This window comes from Cervus canadensis, chromosome 12 (genome assembly GCF_019320065.1).
Source record: "Cervus canadensis isolate Bull #8, Minnesota chromosome 12, ASM1932006v1, whole genome shotgun sequence".
Lineage (NCBI taxonomy): Eukaryota > Metazoa > Chordata > Mammalia > Artiodactyla > Cervidae > Cervus > Cervus canadensis.
The window spans coordinates 40,831,080-40,849,098 of NC_057397.1; the positions used below are offsets into that span (position 1 = coordinate 40,831,080).

Genomic DNA, 18,019 nt, shown 5'->3' on the forward strand with positions numbered 1-18,019 from the left:
CAGTCCATGGGGTCACAAAGAGTCGGACACGACTGAGCGACTTCACTTTCACTTTTCACTTTCATGCATTGGAGAAGGAAATGGCAACCCACTCCAGTGTTCTTGCCTGGAGAATCCCAGGGACGGGGGAGCCTGGTGGGCTGCTGTCTATGGGGTCACCCAGAGTCCGACATGACTGAAGCGACTTAGCAGCAGCAGCAGCAGCAGGATTCAGAGCAACTGTAGGAGTGAAACTCTACGCCATATCTACTGCTAGACAGTCAATCATGCCATATAGAGTCACAGGTCCTGATTTTTAGAAATAATCAAAGTGCACTGTCATGTGTAAAACAGATAGCTAGTGGGAACCTACTGTATACAGCAGGGAGCTCATCGGTGCTCTGTGATGACCTAGATGGGGGAGGGAGGGAGGACCAAAAGGGAGGGGATATCTGTATAGAGATAGCTGATTCACTTAATTTTACAGCAGAAACTAGCAACATTTTAAAGCTACCATACCCCAGTGAAAAAGAAGGAGGCTAAGAAAGAAATCACCCACAAACTGGGGCTGTCCCCAGACCACCTCAGAGAAGAAAGAACAAGTGTTTCTATCAGTCACAGTTATACATTACACATGGGCGCCAAACGTGTTGGTTCCTGACAACGTGTACACCCATATCAAGTACAATTAGAGCAGTGAGTGACCTTCCTGAAAATTAGTGAACTGCATTTCCAAGGAACTAAGGACTGATGGTGAGGAGTATTTTCTTTTGCAGGAAATCTTTTTCTTCTACACCTTTAATCTGTAACCGCTGTAAGAAGGAAAGTCTTTTTTTTAACTGAAGTATAGTTGATTTACAATATTGTGTTAGTTTCAGGTATACAACAATGTGATTCCATTATATTTTTTTCACATTACTTTCCATTATAGATTATTACAAGATATTGAATATTGTTCCCTGTGCCATTCAGCAAAGCCTTGTTGCTTATCTATCTTAGGTGTAGTAGTTTGTACCTGTTAATCCCATACTTATAATTTACCCCTGCCCCCAATTCCTTTCCACTTGGTAACTGTAAGTTTGTTTTCTATGCCTATGAGACTGTTTCTGTTTTGTATATAGATTCATTTGTATTATTTTTTAAGTTCCACATATAAGTGATATCATATAATATTTGTCTTTCTCTGACTTAGTTTGATATTCTCTAGGTCCATCTATGTTGATGAAAATGGCAATATATCATTCTTTTTTATTATATATATAATATATATTATCAGAATAATGTAATACATATATATATATAGTTGATGGGAAATTGGTTTGTTTCTATGCATTGGCTATTATGAATAGTGCAGCTATGAACTTTGGGATGCATGTATCTTTCCAATTAGAGTTTTCATCTTTTCCAAATATATGCTCAGGAGAGGAATTGCTGGATCATATGGTAGCTCTTTTTTTTTTTTTTTTTAAGGAAACTCCATACATACTGTTTTCCACAGTGGCTGCTCTAGTTTACATCCCCACCAACAATGTAGGAGGGTTCCCTTTCCTAGACAAAATATCTTTTATTTTGGTTTTTGATTGCCCTTCCTTAATAAGGTTGATAATCTTTAATATGTGCTTCTAATATGTGCTTAATTTTGCAAAGTATTTCAGATACCATATGGCGTCCTCTTACTAAAAGACTTATAAGCTACAAAGCTTTGCTGTTTGGTTTTAATCAGCTCATGGAATTACACACATTGAACCTCAGAATGTTCTCATGTGATATTGTGATTCGCACTGAACATCCATGTGAAGATTGGCTTGAACCTTTATAAGGGACATAATTTTATTAACTAAATAGACACATAAGACAAAGAAATATAGTTTCAGCCTTCTAAAATTCCAAAGGCATTCAATAAAATCTCTGAGAATGGGTATTAGCAGAGCTCTTTTGGTACAAGGCAAATTGTGTTGCTTATTTTAAAGAAATAAGCTAAATAGGGAGGGAGATTCTTTTAGAGAGGCTCAAGGTGTGTTATGTTGAACCATATGCAATATGGCAATATTTGACCTTTGTATGCAGTTCACAGGGCTTCCCTGGTGACTCAGATGGTAAAGAATCACCTGCAGTGCAGGAGATCCAGGTTCAATCCCTGGTTTGGGGAGATCCCCTGGAGAAGGGAATGGCTACCCACTCCAGTATTCTTGCCTAGACAATTTCACAAGCATGTCCAGCCCTCTTAACACACTAAAGCTCATCTTGAAAGTAGAGCTAGAAACCTCTTAGCAAGTTAAGACCTTGATTTACTACATTTTATCAAGACCCTAACATGGTCACTAGTAATATATGACTTCAGCCTCTGTGGTCCATTTCATTTGCAAAATTGATGGTAAGGTGGGTAGACAGTTGACTAAATGATCTCTTAGAACCTTCCCAACCTAAATTTGTGTACCTCTAAAGCATCCAGATATTGACTCTATTTTCTTCTGGCTAACCACAGATGCACCTGGCAATAATGCCCAAACAATCTTCTGCGAGTTCTCACCTTCCCAAGGCACTCCTCTCCCATGGGATGCATAACCATCAGAAGACCCTGCCAAGAGGCACTAGGTCCCTGTGAGGTTCAATATGTTAGGACCTCACCATCTGTTTATACATTCTCATAAGTTAGTGAACAAAATCTCTCTATGATTCCTCTTTCATTTTCCTTAATTGATTATTCTTGAGAATTAATAATCAACAAAGGTTAGAGAATCCCACCTCCTTATCCCCATCTGTTGTCTCAGTGATGGCCAACAGTGATAAGAGGCCCCCATGGTCACCTAGGCAGGAGGCTTCTTGAGAGGAAAAGAGAAAAATGAAATAGGGGTTGGGAGGGATTAAGAAGGAAGGAGGTCCGAATCCCTGCAGCTGCTTGGCATCTGAACTGAGTGCGCAGAGAGGAAGGGAGATCCTTATCAGATCTCTGGTCCAGGTTTGTTGTTGTGTGTAAAGAGAGAGATAAATGAAACTGCACTTGGGGATGAAGAGAAGGCAGCACACTGGTCCCTGGAAGATGTACTTGCTTAACAGTTGTCCTGATGAATTCTCTGCCTCTTCCCAAATGAATATGTGGCCATTCAGATTTAACAAAGCACACCTCCTGAAGCTGACTTACATACAACAGACCTGTGCACACGTGTATAGAATGAACCTATCTGTCCATTTTTTCTGTTTCCGTTTCCTCCGTATCTTTCTTGTCTCTCCCTCCTACCTTGCTGGATCTCAATTCCTTCTACCTTCCTTTCTTTCTCTAGCTCCCTTCCCCTCACTTCTTACCTAACCTGCAGTAATTTGCATTTTATGTCCTCTGTAATAAGAAATATGCACCCCAGAGTTCTGTTTGCATCGAATTTGTGAGAGTCCCTGCCAACTTTAATTCTACAAGAGGCTATAACAATTATTCAGATGAAATGAAGCATTCAGAGGAAATTCAGGAAATGAGACTTGCTAATCTTGAGCTGTTTGTTTCAGCCTACAAGGAAAAAATGAAGGAACTGTCCATGCTGTCCTTGATCTGCTCTTGCTTCTACCCGGAACCTCGCAACATCAACATCTATACTTACGATGGTGAGTTGCCTACAAAATGCCCCTGCTGGCTGGACCAGCTTAAAAAGCTTGGATGTGGTTGCTTCTCTCTCACAGCTCCTCATATAATGAAATCAATATTTTGTAGATCTTGCTATTGACTTGCCAGGTCTCGCTAATGGGTCTTATTGATTGCTATTTGCTGAAAACAATATGAGTTTGATGCTAATAACAGCACATTCATGTCTTTTAAGAAAGATGGCTGAGTTGTTATCAGCCATCTTATCCAGCATATCAACATCCGCAATACGTTCAAAGCTTCTCTTTGCAAATAACATAATATACTAAGCTATAATTAGAGAAGATCACAGTTTGCAAGAAAATGCTTTATAGTTAGAAAACTCAGGAAAGAAAATCAGCCACCAGCAGTTTATGCGTTAATGTAGTCTTTATAAAGGTTTCTTAGGTGGCACTAGTGCCAATGCAGGAGACATAAGAGACGTGGGTTTGATTCCTGGGTTGGGAAGATCCCCTGGAAAAGGACATGGAAACTCACTCCAGTATTATTGCCTGGAGTATTATCGCTCCTCTGGCCATGGAAATCCCGTGGACAGAGGAGCCTTGTAGTCTAGTCCATAACGTTGCAAAGAGTCAGACACGACAGAAACAACTTAGTACACATGGTCTTTATAAAATCCCCGTATTTTCTGTATGCATCTCAACAACCTAATACGCTCCAATAATAAAACTGACTTATGACTGAAGTCCAGATAAAGAGGATTTTAAATGAAAATCCTGAATGATTGGCATAGCTATGAACCTTATTTTGCAGTGAAAACCTTTTGGTTTGATTTATCCTGGTTCATTCTGCTTAGTTTGATGACCATCCTGGTGCTGCCACTGTCTGCCTGACCTTGGGCAGGTGACTCAGATTCTTTGAGCCTTATTTAACTCTAGTATCTTCCTACCAGTGTTTTTGTGGAGTTTAAATGGTTTAATGCAAGTTTGTGGCATTTAAATGGTTTCACGTTTAGCACTGAGCCTGTCCTCTTGTAAGCATTCAGAATGGTAGCCGTTATTATCAAGAATGCCATCTTCACTTGATGTGATGTATATGTGCTCAGTGCAGTCATGTCCCACTCTTTGTGACCCCATGGACCATAGCCCATCAGGCTCCTCTGTCCATGGGATTTCCCAGGCAAGAATACTGGAGTGGGCTGCCATTTCCTTCTCCAGGGGATCTTCCTGACCCAGGGATCAAACCCACGTCTCTTGCATCTCCTGCATTAGCAGACAAATTCTTTACCACTAGCACCACCCGGGAAACCCATCTTCACTTAATTCTGTCCATTTATCAAAATGTTTGGGGCTGTTATATGTGTAGTAAAAATGAGGGATGTTTGGCTACCTGTTTGGCTCATGACAATTTTTTCTTTTACATGTGTGTAAGGAAATACATTACAGGTAAGGCAAAGGGATCTATGGCAGTTAACTGCTTCTCTGCCTTTAAAATATTCCAGGACTCAAAGGAGTTTTTCTTCCAAATTGATTCTTTCGTGGCATAACCATCATGAATATGAATTAACTGTTTCACAAAGGAATGCCTTTCATGCAAATAAAGTTCAGTTTCCAACCAAAATTCTCATTAGAATGCAGGCCCATGCTTACTTTGTATAAGTTCATTCAGTCAACAAATACACTGGACTGCTCTTCTGAGACACTAATGTGTCTCCATGTGTTGTCACTGAGGCTTCAATGATGACTACGGCTCAGGAAGGCACCAATGACAAGTACAGCTAAGGCCTCTTCCAGGCACTCATGGCCTTGGAGAGGAGAATTACAACATGCAGATAGCCAGTGAGTGGAGCACAGTGCGGTTAAGACAGAGGTTATACACGTTTACTGGTAGGACACAGAAGATAGTGATGGTGTCTGCCTTCTTAGGGACTGGAGAGGGGGAAATGAAAATCAGAAGTTGTGTATAAGCTGAGTCTTAGAAGTCAGAAAGACAATTTACCATAGCTCATGCACTATTTCCTTAAAGAATTGGCAGAGAATTTCAAATTCCCAAAGTCTTTAACCTTGTCTTGTGTTTCTGTACTGGATAATATTTACTGTAGACAACATTATAACAAGCATTTACTGGAGACCAACAATTATAATAAGAATTAATAATAATAATTGTTTACATTTATAAAGCCTGTGCTTTACATTTAGTATCCTTTATAAATCTTTTTGGAACTGGTTCACAATTTAATTTTTTTAACTGCTGTATTGAAGTAACATACAAAAGGCTGCACATATTTAATGTATGTAATTTAATTAATTTGGACAAGTATCTTTTATCTTTTAATTTCACCATGGTCTTGTGAGAAAGGTGCTTTTCATCTGCATCTTTTAGATGAGGAAATGGAAACTTAAAGAAGTGAATTCATCTTCCCGATATCACATGCTTACTAGTAAGAAGGGCTTACTAGTAGTAGTAGCAGTGTTAGTCACTCAGTCTTGTCCAACTCTTTGCAATCCCACAGACTGTAGCCTGCCAGGCTCCTCTGTCCATGGGATTCTCTAAGCAAGAATACTGGAGTGGACTGCCATTCCTTTCTCCAGAGGATCTTCCCGACCCAGGGATTACTATATGGATGCAAATTCAGGCAGTTCTGATTTTGTAGTCTCTAACTCTATCCATTTAAAATCCCATCACTTTATCAAACAAAGTGATTTTTGTTTGCTACTGTTCTCTTGAAATCCTTTTCCATAAGTTTACATATTTTTTATAGAATTGTACTTAAAGTATAAGTACAAATTTGGATGCCTTCACAAAGATTTTGAATATTTTTATAATTGTGAAAAAACCCACATCATTTTTATTATACTTATTGAATTGACTTTGTCTATACGAGCGCACTTCCCAGGTGGTGCTTGTGGTAAAGACATGCCTGCCAATGCAGAAGATGCAGGAGATGCAGGTTCAATCCCTGGATCAGGAAGATCCGCTGGAGAAGGAAATGGCAACCCACTCCAGTAATTTTGCCTGGAGAGTCCCGTGGACAGAGGAGCCTGTGGGCTACAGTCCATGGGGTCACAAAGAGATGATTCACGACTGAGCACACACATATGATCTGTTAACATTCATAGATCTAAATAAGTTCAGTTCCTGTTCACCGGGGGTCACTGTAGACCACAACCTCAAAATACACTCATCAGATTGCTAAGAGAATTTAAAGGAAGCCAATAGTCACATCAAGAGAAGTGATATTTCTTCTTTGCTCTGCTCTAGTTAGAACTTGCCTGGAAACCTGGCCAGCTTGGTTGCCACAGTTTTCAAGGGACATTAATAAATTAGCAAGCCCTGTGAGGTTAGGGAGTGATGTAGCAGTAAGGATCTAAAAACAGTATCATTTTGGGGCACTGAGGATGTTTTAAGCTGGGGAAAAAATTGAAATGGAAGATCATAACTATTTTCAAATACTTGAAAGATGGTGATGCACAACAGAGACTAGCCTAAATTTGGGTGGGTTCAGAGGACAGAGCAAGAAATAGGGGGCTGAAATGAGAGGGCTGCAGTCTGGGGATGAAAATCAAAAACACTCATCTAAAAAAGAGAGAGTTGTCTAATGAGCTTTTAAAAATCAGTATATTTCCCTAAGCTGTGAGCTGTGTAATTGCACTAATGTCCTAGCAGATGCTAGCTGTCACTTTATTTTATTTTCTAAATTATATTTTTATATTTTAAATCATATTAGACATTTATTTTCAGGTTTTTTCCCTTTGAACTATTATGCATATTATGCAGTTATTGAATGTGAATATTGTTTAAAAGTACAGAGTGTATAAATTAGATAACCACCACAATGCCTCTTCCCCCACCAGCTCATATCTACAGCTGGGGAATGATGAAGGCATTCTAAGTAGCAGCAACGTACAGGCAAAGGCATTGCTGTGGGACTCCGCCTTACTGTCTTCATTAGACTGTAAGCACCTTTAGACAGGGGCTCCCATCAGTGTCCTCCCCAGGGCTGACATGATGCTGCTTGACGACTCAGATCAACAGACTCACTAGAAGGCAAAACTGGAACCAGTAGAAAACCCTGCACATTAGTCTTGAATGGGTTGAATATTGTGCTGGCCAAAATGTTTGTTCCGGATTTTCAGTAACATCTTACAGAAAATCCCAAACAAACTTTTTGGCCAACCCAGTATTTCCAGCCATTCAGGGAGCTACATTGGCTGTAACCCAGCTCCTGTGATTCCCAACCATAGGATTAGGTGTGAGAACTGGAGGACTTTGCTATTTTCCTCATTAATTAGTATGCAAAGGTTTCCAACTATGGTGATTTCCAAAAAAAAATAAATAAACCTTAATTTGTGCTTCTTGATTTTCACATGAGGCTCATGTTTATTCAAGAGGAAAATAAAGCTGAATCTAAAATTGAGTCAGGCTAACTGTTTTCTGGGCATGCCTACCATGATTTAACTCCCTATGGACATTGTTGAATTTCCTAACACTGTAAATATAAATTCAGTTAAAATAGATCCATAAATATACTAGAGAAAGAGGTCTTATATGTTCAAAACAAGGTAGAGCAAATGGTCACATGTAGCATTTTATTCATCTTCATCAGAATAACAAGGCTACTTTTAATTGCCAGAGTGCAAATTATTTAAGTAAACGTGTGCCTGTGTTTGGTAGGCTTAACCTTCTCAAATATTCATCTCTCAGATATGGAAGTGAAGCAAATCAACAAGCGTGCCTCCGGCCAGGCTTTTGAGCTGATCTTAAAACCACCATCTCCCATCTCAGAAGCTCCACGAACTTTAGCTTCTCCCAAGAAGAAAGACCTGTCCCTGGAGGAGATCCAGAAAAAACTGGAGGCTGCAGAGGAAAGAAGAAAGGTAACTTTTTCATAGATTTTTTTTGTTTGTTTTTTAAATTATGAAAGCATAATAACACATTTATAGGAGACTTGGGAAATAGAGGACTTCCCTGGTGGCTCAGGCAGTCAAGAATCTTCCTGCAATGCAGGAGACCCAGGTTCAATCCCTGGGTCAAGAAGATCCCCTGGAGAAGGGCATGGCTGCCTGCTCCAGTATTCTTGCCTGGGAAATCTCATGGACAGAGGAGCCTGGAGGTTTATAGACTGTTGGATCACAAAGTGTTGGACACGACTGAGTGAACTAACACTTATTTAAAGCTGGAAAATACAGAACAAAGTTACATATAGTTCTGCTATCTATTACAGTTACTTTTTAAGTAGATAAATTAAGATTTAGTTGGAGCTTCAATATCCACAGGTTTTTATATTCTGCTGTCCCTTCTTGCCTTCTCTCTCTACTCTTCTCTTTCCCTCTCCTGCCCCCTCCCTTTTTCACACACACACACACACACACACACACACTTCTAGCAGAAGCTCCAAGAGACAATGATGCCTGAACCTGCACTGTTCCAACACATGTAGGTCTCCTAGACATAGATCCAGACTAGTCAAGTAAAATCTGCTGCTTTGAGGGTAGTTAAAACCAAAGGTCTCAGACACTGAATTTCAATGCTTTAGTGCCCGTTCCCTGTCTTGGTCGCTTTTGATAAAAGCCTCCCTGCCTTAGCCTATCCTCACTGTCAGGAAAGCACAGCCTTAGATAAGGTGCCTCCAGGCGTTGCATGGGGTGAGGGGCCAAAGTGGTGAGCCCTCCCTCTTGGAATCTGCGTGGTGGATGGTTTTCCTCAGAACCAAAAAGCACCAGATACCCCCGCTGAGATGTTTCCTGCCCAGAAACGCTGTTCACCCCAGGGGCTTGCCCCTGTCCCCTAGGCTTCACTCCCTGTCCTTGAAGTTGGTTCATCCAAGATCAGTACCCTCTCTGGAATCTATGAGTATCTTCCTGCACTCATATCTAAGCCTTGATGGCATTTTTTCTCTTTTTTCCATTGGTCTTTATTTGTATCCAAGAGCTTTTTCTTACAGAACTAAATCTTTAATTTTCCACAATCAGCTGAATAAAAAAAGCCAAGGGTATTAAAAATGGAAGACCGTCAGAAACCCCAAGGACTATGTACATAGAGACGGAAATTATGCTTGAATATGGGTGGACCAGTTTTGTGATTATGGAAGTCCATCCCATCAAGATGCTCTTGATTAATTCAAATGAAATTACTATGTTGTACTTTTCACTGACTTTATCATGGTACATTTTTAGAACCACATCACTAAGAATATGCTGCATTCATGACCTTATGATGTGACTGGGAATGGCATTTATAATAATTTTAAATTTCATTTAGATGTTTGTAAAAAGTCAGCCAATAAATTAAACACTTCTGTGTTGGATACCTACAAAGCAAATGAAGATAGCACTTTTCCTAAAACCTGAATTCTCTAACAGGGAGTGCAGAGCAAACCCGAATGTGTGTGTGTGTGTTTATGTGCTTATATATACCTACATATACACACAATCACACAAATGCACACACCTGTGCATGTGTGCTAAGTCACTTCAGTTGTATCAGACCCTTTGAGACTCTATGGACTATAGCCATCCAGGCTCCTCTGTCCATGGAGTTCTCCAGGCAGGAGTATGGAGTGGGTTGCCGTATATCATCAAATAACAAGACTTAAAGATTGTAAATCCTTGATTAAATTTTCTGAACCCAAAACTACTTTTTGTCTTAACCTTTATAGTTGGAAAGTCTTCCTATATTGCGTCAATCCTGATCACAATTTCAGTTTTTACTCGTGAAGTTCTCTTAACATCCAATGAGTATTTTACATATTATTTATCATATTTGACCAATTGCTGTTGTTATACAGTTGGATTTCAAAAGGAGGAAACAAAGCTACTAACCCAAATGTATATATACAGGAAGTTGTTTTAGAAAAATTTATCAGACTTTTTGCTGCCATTTATAACTTTGTTCTCATAGTAAAACTGAATTAAAGTATTGAGTTACAGTCCTTCAAGTCTGTCTCCAACATATATTAATAACTGACTACAGTAGTAGAGAACATGTTACAGTCAAGGTAATTTAAAGTTCTCCAAAGCATTGGCATCTTATGGGTAACAGGTATAGTTATAGGATATACGTTGAAATATAGGGATGCTATGACTTGATTAGAATTCAAAGTCACTCACTGAGCTGAAATTGAAAATTAGAGATGAAAATTCAACATCATGGTTTAAGGTGTTGCTGGCATATTTTTTTTTTTTTGCTGGCATATTTAATTAGAAGGAAAATATTAAAAGAAAAATAACATAGAGATGACCAAAATTAACTGGATATTCTCATAAAATTCCCTGAGTTAACTAATTACTGATTATGGTAAAATTCATGTACCCTGATGACAATAAATTATCAACACTTTTACATTTAAATAATTAAATTGAACTAGAAACTGGCTGAGTGACTAGAAGACATCTACAAATATAATCTTTCAACATTGTGACACCAAGGAAAAAAGTTCTTTGGAACCCTTTAAACAGCAGTATTCCTTCACATTTCTGCTTTTATTAAAATTCGCAAGGCAAAAAGTTATTATATAGATTATATCCTGGTAGTGGAAATTAGAAGAAAATGTAACTAATTAACAGAAAGTGCCAACTTAAGAAATCATTAATTGATTTTTTTTTCTATTGGGTTGTGCTGACTTAATTAGCACTCATTTGAAGAACTTATAATTCTCTTCAAAAAGCAAGTGCATATATCTCAGTAACTAAGGTCAAACATATAACCAAACACCAACTAGCCAAAGCAGAAGAGAGTATGGGACTAAAAACCAGCTTGATCCAGGAGATCGATATTTCTTTTTACATATTTCTTTTCTTTCTGCAACTAATTGGTTTCAATATCAAGGAATTTTTATTTCAGTCAGTCCCAAATTATTTTTCTCACAAATCAGCAACTCCAGCAGAAAGAGAGCTTCTCTTTCCTTATAGTTCTAACAAAAGTTATAGAGCTGAGTCTCAGTGACCTGTCTTGGGTCACATGCCCAACCCAATAAGATTGTACTAAATAATGGAGGACAGAGGGGGATTGTAGTTCTGTGGTAAAAAGTGCTCTTCATATGAGGTGGTCAGAAAAGGCCTCTTGAATATGAGAACATTTGAAAGGAAGTATGAAGGGAGTGAGGGAGAATATTTGAAAAAAGGCAGGAAGGTAAGGAGTAAGCCACATGACTCTTCTCTGGGGGCAGAATTTGAAGTAAAGAAAAGAGCAAGTGCAAAGGTCCTGAGGTTGCAATTTGCTAGGACTGTTCTGAAAATAACACAGAGGACAGAATGGCAGAGCAGAAGGAACAAGGGGAGATGGTAGAAATTGAGGTCAGAAGGTAGCATTTTTAAAGACTGACTTCAAATGAAAAAGGAGGTCATTAGAAAGATAAAAACCCGTTCATTCCTTGTGAATCACAGCATCTTTACAGAGAAATGTCTACTTTTAAAATCTGAGTGACTAGAAAAATAGTTTTAGATAAATAGAGAAGACATGAAAGCATTCTAGATATAAAGAAAGGTTCCAGAACTAAGGATACCCAGAGGTGAGAGTGCAGAAAGTCTGTTTCCAGGGCAGTGGGTAGACCTAATCGTTTGAGCTGGTGGACTTGGGTAAGGAGTTGGAGAGTAGTGAGGTGAGATTGTGGAGGGCCTTGCATGCCAAGTTAGGTGCTCAAACTCCATTTTATCTGAGAAATGAGGAGTCACTGAAAGCTTTCAAAAATACACGGATGTCCAACCTAGTTAGTGACCAGCAACATTTGTTTTGCCCTAGTTCATTTCCTTTCCTACAAGCTAAAAGTTTGTAAAGATTCCACCGGCCGAACAGGACGTTTAAATAGGTATTAAACAATTCCTTTTGTCATGGTTATGATCAAAGCGATCTATCAGTTCAGTTCAGTCACGCAGTCATGTCCGACTCTTTGTGACCCCGTGAACTGCAGCACGCCAGGCTTCCTTGTCCATCAACAATTCCCAGAGCTTGCTCAAATTTATGTTCCATCAAGTCGGTGATGCCATCCAACCATCTCATCCTCTGTTGTCCCCTTCTCTTCCTGCCTTCAATCTATAACTACCAATTAATATTACTGAATATCATAAAATAAGCATTAACTCACTACACTGACATAATTCTACCTCAAAGTAAATATAGACACAAAGGTGAAATATGATTTTTGATATGGCCTTTAAAACAAAAAGGCTATGAGACCTCTCTCCCTCCATTGGGCTTCCTTGGTGGCTCAGACAGTAAAGAATCTGCCTGCAGGAGACCCAGATTTGATCTCTGGGTGGAGAAGGTCCCCTACCCACTCCAATAATCTTGCCTGGAGAATCCCATAGACAAAGAAGCCTGGAAAGTTATAGTCCATGGGGTCATGAAGAGTTGGACACGACTGATCTATTAACATTGATACTCATTGGTACTCCCCCTCCATTGGTACTCTTGAAAGATTTGCTCCTGGGACCTGAGTCAAGGGATCGCATCTGGGAAGCGGTGACCTAGGCTGTGCTGCTGGAGACTGCTGGATTTAGAGCTGGAGGGCTGCCTCTGGGGCATCTCCCTGTGGGCTTAAATTCACTTTGTGTTCAATGCTTTGGCAGTTTCCCCAACTCCTCCCTCCATCTGTTGATAATATGGCAGCACTGACCATCTGGTCACTACATTAAATGCTCCTCCCATCAGGTTCCTCTGAACCAGAATTAATGCTCCATTGGTGAGCTGATAGAAGGTTATTATAAAGGGAAGAAGTCCTTTTCCTGATTTTTTTTTTCCTTCTTTGATTATCTCTGAGAATCAGTCTTCATCTCCATCAGACCACATTACCTCATGAAGTCAACATAAAGCTCATTATTTGAAGTTAAATATTCCATCCAGCAGCTTACCCACATGGATGAAATGATATGAACACTTCAGTCATCCATCCATCCATCCATTTATTTATTTACACAGCAAACATTTATTTAGTGAAAGGCAACACAGCTAGGTCAACCCTATGTCCCAGTTGGCCCAGGACAACTCCAGCTTATTCCTGCTGTGCAGATATCAATATCGTCTCAGTTGCATAAGGATCTCAATTTAAACAATAAATTATATGATTACTGTAAGCCAAGCATAGTGTTTAAGAATATCTTTTAAAACATTATGGTTAAGAACACATGGTTAAGAGAATGCCTTTGATCAAAGCCTGGTTTCACCACCTACTAGTTGTGTGACCTTGGGCAAGTCACTAACCTCTCTCTGTTTTATTTTGTCCATCTGTAAAATGAAACTAACAATAGGACCTACATCCTGGAGTTACTGGTGATTTAGAAGAGTTACTCCACATAAAGGCATACCACAAGCACTGTGAAAGTGTGAGATACTTTTGTGTAAAAACATATCTAGTTCCCAGCCTCACAGAGATGACAATCTAGTAAACTCATGATTTTATAAATTTTCTCATTTACACAGATATTGAAATGTTACATAAATTTCATTAATATTTTTAAACATTATAAAATACCAGTTATCATGCTATAAGAACAGTTTGATAGGTAACATGTATAAATAGTTCAGCCTAACTAAAAGCTTGAAAAAGATTCATATCATAAAAAAATGATGAACATTTAAGGAATTGGATGACATTATAAAATCTCATGACAACATAGATTAAATTACAAAGAATGCTCCTCAACCACTCCAGTAAGCTATAACTGGCACACCGATGATATCGGCATTATCAACTCCGAAGTCACTGAAGCTCTGAAAGAAAGTCATGTTGCTTATTCTTAATAATATGGCCTCAAAGTGGATCATTTGTCACCAAATCTGATAGGTTTGCCTCTTCTGTCTGTGGGCATCTCACATTGCAGACAGCAATTCAAGTCGAAGTCACAAAAAGAAGGGGTGCTTTGTATAACAATGGATTGTGAGTCAAAGGATTAGATTATTCACAATTCAACATTCAGGAAGCATTCTTCTCCTTAGAGAACATGACACGTGGCCTACAGACTCTTCATGCATGTTATCCCCTCCATGTAGAGTGCCCTCCCTCCCCACCTTCTGTGATTCTTTTCCTGGGAGTTAACCACAGTGAATGCATTACAGAGTCTGGCAAAGGGCTCATTCTAAAGGTCTTTGGATTTTAATCATTTCAAATTTCATCTGATACATCTGATTCTTCAACACAAAGTGAACAGTAAACTCTCTTGTTTTACATAATTATATTCAATCATCATATTTAACCAGGCTTCATTTGTGAGTTTAGCTGGGTTAATACTGTTTTTTCATTGTTAATAGGAAAAGCAAATAATTAGATACACATCCTCTAACCTACTACCACAAAAGCACTTAAGAACTAGGAGATCTAATGTCTGATAAATGGTTCAGAAAGCAAGGAATAATAATATAGCTCAATGATGCAAGGGGACAGGAACGTAACAAGTTAGAATATGCTTACTTCAGAACATGTAGAGATAGACACTAGCATTCTCTAAACTATAGCCTTAAATCTCCTCTGTGTACACAAAGTAAAATGAGTTTTATTATACCACTTAACTCAAATTTATCTTTCATTTCATTTATGTAGTAATTAAATGCTTATACTCAGTAATATAAGAAATGGTAATGAACCTCTTTGGAAAATTATATAGTTAAAGTGTTCCTAAATGTACAATAACTCTGCTCACTATCTCATTATTTTTCCCTTCACATACCTCTCGTGTAATTATTTCAGTGGTACCGAGTTCAGTGTGAGGAAGTTTATGCCTTGAATAGGCTGTTCATCATTAACGAGCCTCCACTATCACAATAGCAATATGGAGACCATCCGTCCCTTCATCTCCCAGAACGTCATGCTGGATGTCTTAGTTCTATAAATACTTTGCCTTGACATTTGCATTATACCAGCTGATCATTATCATGCCCTCATTTTCTATTTCCAAAATTCTGTGACCTTCAACATTAGGTACGTGCTATTCAGAAATGTTTCTCCAGGGTCAGATCTTTTCTCCTTAAGCAATTTATTTTTAACAACTTTCAACAAATCCCACTTCTCCAGCTTCCCCATCAGGCAATCAAGATTCCTTTCTGCTAATGTGCTCAAGCGAGAAATGAAACAAGAATACCCACTCAACTAGGGCTTCCCAGGGGCACCAGTGGTAAACAGCCCACCTGCCAATGCAGGAGACATAAGACGTGTGTTCGATCCGTGGGCTGGGAAGATGGGTTGCTGTTCCCCATGGAGGAGGGAATGGCAATCCATTCCAGCATTCTTGCCTAATGAATCCCCATGGACAGAGGAGCCTGGTGGGCTATAGTCCATAGGGTTGCATGCAAAGAGTCAGACACGACTGAAGTGACTGAGCACCCCCACACACACTCAACCATGTAGCAAAATCCTCACTTCTACTGAAATTAAGGAAAGTGCTTCCACTTCTGTGTACTCGGTCCTCACACTCATTTCATGTCATGTTTTAGGGCAGTTCTCTGGACTAAATGCTTAGTTTCTCCTTGATAGAAATGTTAGAATCAGAACCAGCAAGGCTGTGACTGAGAGATTAAGCTATATTCATGAGAGAAGCTATTTATCCCCAGGAATAAGGTTAGAGAAGTTATAGGCAGTGATATCTGAATGCCAGGCTTTGTAGAAAGGAAGAATTATCACTTTCTGCAGCAATGCAGTTCCAGAAATCTTAGAAACTGAGCTTGAGGCCCTCAGGTCTGTTAGCTCCATGGAAGAATTTAAGAGATGAGCATTTATGAGGAAGGATCAAAATAGGGAGAAAGACATTTTCTCAGTGAGGAATTCTCTCCATAATCTTCTCATCCTATATTTGAAACATATATAATTATGAGGTCCTACGAACACCTCAGTGGAGGCAATGGTGGCTATAACAACCCCTCCAGGGCGTAAGGAACGGCCCCACAGAAGTGAGCGGGCCTGAAGGGTCGCCTGGCCCAGCTTGGCAGGTCTCCATTTAGCAGCGGCCTCACATGAGAGCACTCTATTCTACCTTCTGTTGCTGCTTCACCCCATTAATTGAACTAAAGAAATGCATTTGACACCTAGGCTGGGTAATCTCATTTAGCCCCAAGGACTGCAAAAGTACTAACACTGTTAATTGAGGCATTTCAGACTGAGCCAAATGCCACACTCCTCTCAGGGCAATAAGCCTCCCTCCATTACTGTTCATGGGCCCCGTGGGAAAGTGTGTTCACACAGACCAAATGTGTCCCATTCCGGTAACAGAGTTGAAAAGGAATGTGTTGCTCTACTACCCTTTTAATGCCAAAGCCTTCTCTTCTCCATCCTATTCCCCTGCTGTCTCCTGGCTGCTTTCGACTCTTTCATAAAAGAAAAGTAAAAGTGCAACTATAAACCTCAACCTACAATGCAATTTCGCAAAGTTCCAAACTTAAGCATCTGAAATTTAAAAATGATGCAATTGCCTCTTGATAACTATTAAAACTAGAAATGACACAATTGCCTCTTGATAACTGTCTGTGGTAACTCTCTCCATAAGAAATGGACACAAAGAAGTCCAGGTAGACCCTCTCTGGGCAGTGCTGGAAGCTCTGATCTATGAGAGGAGGTGGAGGGGAAAGGGACTTATTAACTCACTGAGCAGAAGGTTCACATGTCTACTGCCTTCAGCAGCCTTGGCTGATAGACTTTGTTGTCAGAAAAAACAATCTAAAAGCACTGCTGTAGCAGATTTTGAAAAGTTAAGCTTTGTTTTGCTTTATCTTGATTGATTTGGTTTTCTTTGGTTTCCTGAAGCTGCCACATGGTTTTCTGCCCCATACAAGAAAAATGTGAGGCCCTAAACTTATCTCTAATTCTTGGATACATCACACTCTAGTTTTGTGATAACCCAGACTTCTTTCCCTCTACAAGGTTTTCTGGACTGGAGGTTATATAGATTGAATGAACTTTCTGAAATGAAAAGTCCAAGTCATTTCCTCTCACTTTTTTGTGATGTTTCCTTAACTGTGACAATTTCTATCAACGCAGCCCTGTTCAGTGTACTAGCAGACACAAGAGTCAGGGAAGGGCTGACTGGCACCATGAGGACACTGACTCCACTAACTGGCAATAACCAGGGGAATTCGAACAAATATCCTGCACATGTGAGATGACCGAGATTCTACATTTGAGTTTAGTTGTAGCAGGAAGCTCAGCTGCCATCAGCTCCAGTCACAAGTGTGTTTTGAGTTTTACTTTCAGTAATAATGGCTGCCATGTCCTCAGCGCTTCCTTGATATGAGACCCTGTGCTGAATACTTTGCAAACATTATTTCATTTGATGCTGGCAAAGAGTCCTATGAAACAGGTACTATCTTTACCAGTATGCAAATAATAATAATAATAATCATCCCATGAAGACTTTTCTCAGAGAGAAACTTGAAACACACACACATTTAGCCAGTCTCCCTTGCCCCATGTCACAGTTCTGTAATCCTGGTAGCAAGAGATAAGCAAAATCAATGCAGAATGTTTTACCAATAGTCCCACCTAGAGGC

The 18,019-nt window shown here is 39.5% G+C and overlaps 1 protein-coding gene across 1 annotated transcript in view; it reads left to right on the forward strand.

Moving 5' to 3' along the window:
- STMN2 (stathmin 2) overlaps positions 1-18,019 on the forward strand; it is a 56,246-nt gene that overhangs the window by 25,850 nt on the left and 12,377 nt on the right. Inside the window, exons 2-3 of the mRNA XM_043484103.1 lie at positions 3,478-3,573; positions 8,255-8,427. Coding sequence (XP_043340038.1) covers positions 3,478-3,573; positions 8,255-8,427 — 269 coding nt within the window. The remainder of the gene's footprint in view (positions 1-3,477; positions 3,574-8,254; positions 8,428-18,019) is intronic.